General features: G+C 52.5%; 1 protein-coding gene across 1 annotated transcript in view; it reads right to left on the bottom strand.

Moving 5' to 3' along the window:
• Positions 1-1060: 1060 nt before the first annotated feature.
• Positions 1061-1286, bottom strand: part of MONBRDRAFT_13049 (uncharacterized protein) — a gene marked incomplete at both ends in the record, with an annotated part of 6126 nt that continues 5900 nt past the window's right edge. Inside the window, one exon of the mRNA XM_001750933.1 lies at positions 1061-1162. Within this exon, the coding sequence (XP_001750985.1) occupies positions 1061-1162 (102 nt within the window). The remainder of the gene's footprint in view (positions 1163-1286) is intronic.

Below are 1286 nucleotides of genomic sequence, written 5' to 3'. Positions count from 1 at the left end.
GTGGCGCTGGTCCATCAGATGAACGCTGACCACATCCAGCGCCACTTTGGCGGTGTCTGCCTGCGCTCGTCGTAGGTAGGCACCGTCTCGGGGGTCCCTCTGTGGGGATCCCTGTGTGCACCTGTCGCTCCCTAGGTGGTTCTCGTTGTAATCTTTTTATGGCTTGACTTGTATTTTTGTTGTAATTTTGCTTTAATTTTTGCTGTATTTGTGTGGTATTTTTGCTGAATTTTTGTGTAAAGTCCTTTGTATGATGTCTTTTCTTTCTGTGGTCGGTTGCCTTTTCAACCCGACGCTGTCTCTTGTTGTATGTGAGCGTGCCGTGGTGTTTTTTATGTTTGTGCTGTGATGGCTTGTAGTTGTGATGTGTGACTGCCTTTTTGGGTGTCTAGTGTTTGAAATGGCCGTATCTCTGGTTATACTTGGTCGTTTTGTACGATTTTTGTTTCTATGTGCGTGATTCTTTGCGCTTGTACTTTTTGGCATGATAGAAGCCGATAAATGTAGCTTGTTCTCTTGTGTTGTTTTGCGTGCCGTTGTGATGTTGATGTCGGGGTTGCACAGCTTTGCTTTCAGCTCTGAGGTTCAAACACCTAATTTATTTATTAGAAGAACATCTTGCTCACTCTCACTGTGTTCGCCCGCTGTATTGTGTGTTTCATTCTCACTGACTTCGCCAAGTGGGGCTGAGTTTGCATGCTCACTGTGTTCGACAGGATGTGAAATGGCAGCGGGCAAAATGGTAGTGGCAGGGGGTGAAGCAGAGGGCGGAGAGGGATCGGAATGGGTTTGTTGTGTACCCGATGGATATGGCAGCACCATTTGAGCGGGTGTAGGTGATTGCACCAATGGCTCAGGCGTGACACTGCCGTTTGTGTCACCGGCACCATCATGCGCGGGAGGGGCGATAGGGGTGGGCGCGCGGAGTGCGGTGGAGCGAGGAGGGGAGTCGCTTTCGTCCGAAGACATGGTCAAAAAATCCGATGGTGTGTTAGGAATCGAATGATGTGTCTGTCTCGCGGACTCGGGCGAGGGTTGTTGCTCCCCGCTGCCATTTGGCTCAGAGGGCACCGATGCTGACAAATCCTCGGTCGTAGGGGCTGAAGATGTGGCAGTGGCGGCGGCAGGCATTGCCGCAGCAACTTGAGCAAAGGAGCGAGGGCTGGATGGCGTGCGAGGGGTGCGGGGAGAAGCATTGGAAGTGTTTCCGATGATGGGATGTTGCTCCCCGCCGCCGTTTGACGTCCTGGTCACTGGCTCGGCCGCGGGCACGACGGCACGTGCCG

Source organism: Monosiga brevicollis, genomic scaffold (genome assembly GCF_000002865.3).
Source record: "Monosiga brevicollis MX1 MONBRscaffold_53 genomic scaffold, whole genome shotgun sequence".
NCBI lineage: Eukaryota > Choanoflagellata > Craspedida > Salpingoecidae > Monosiga > Monosiga brevicollis.
This window is presented reverse-complemented; position numbering and strand designations above follow the sequence as displayed.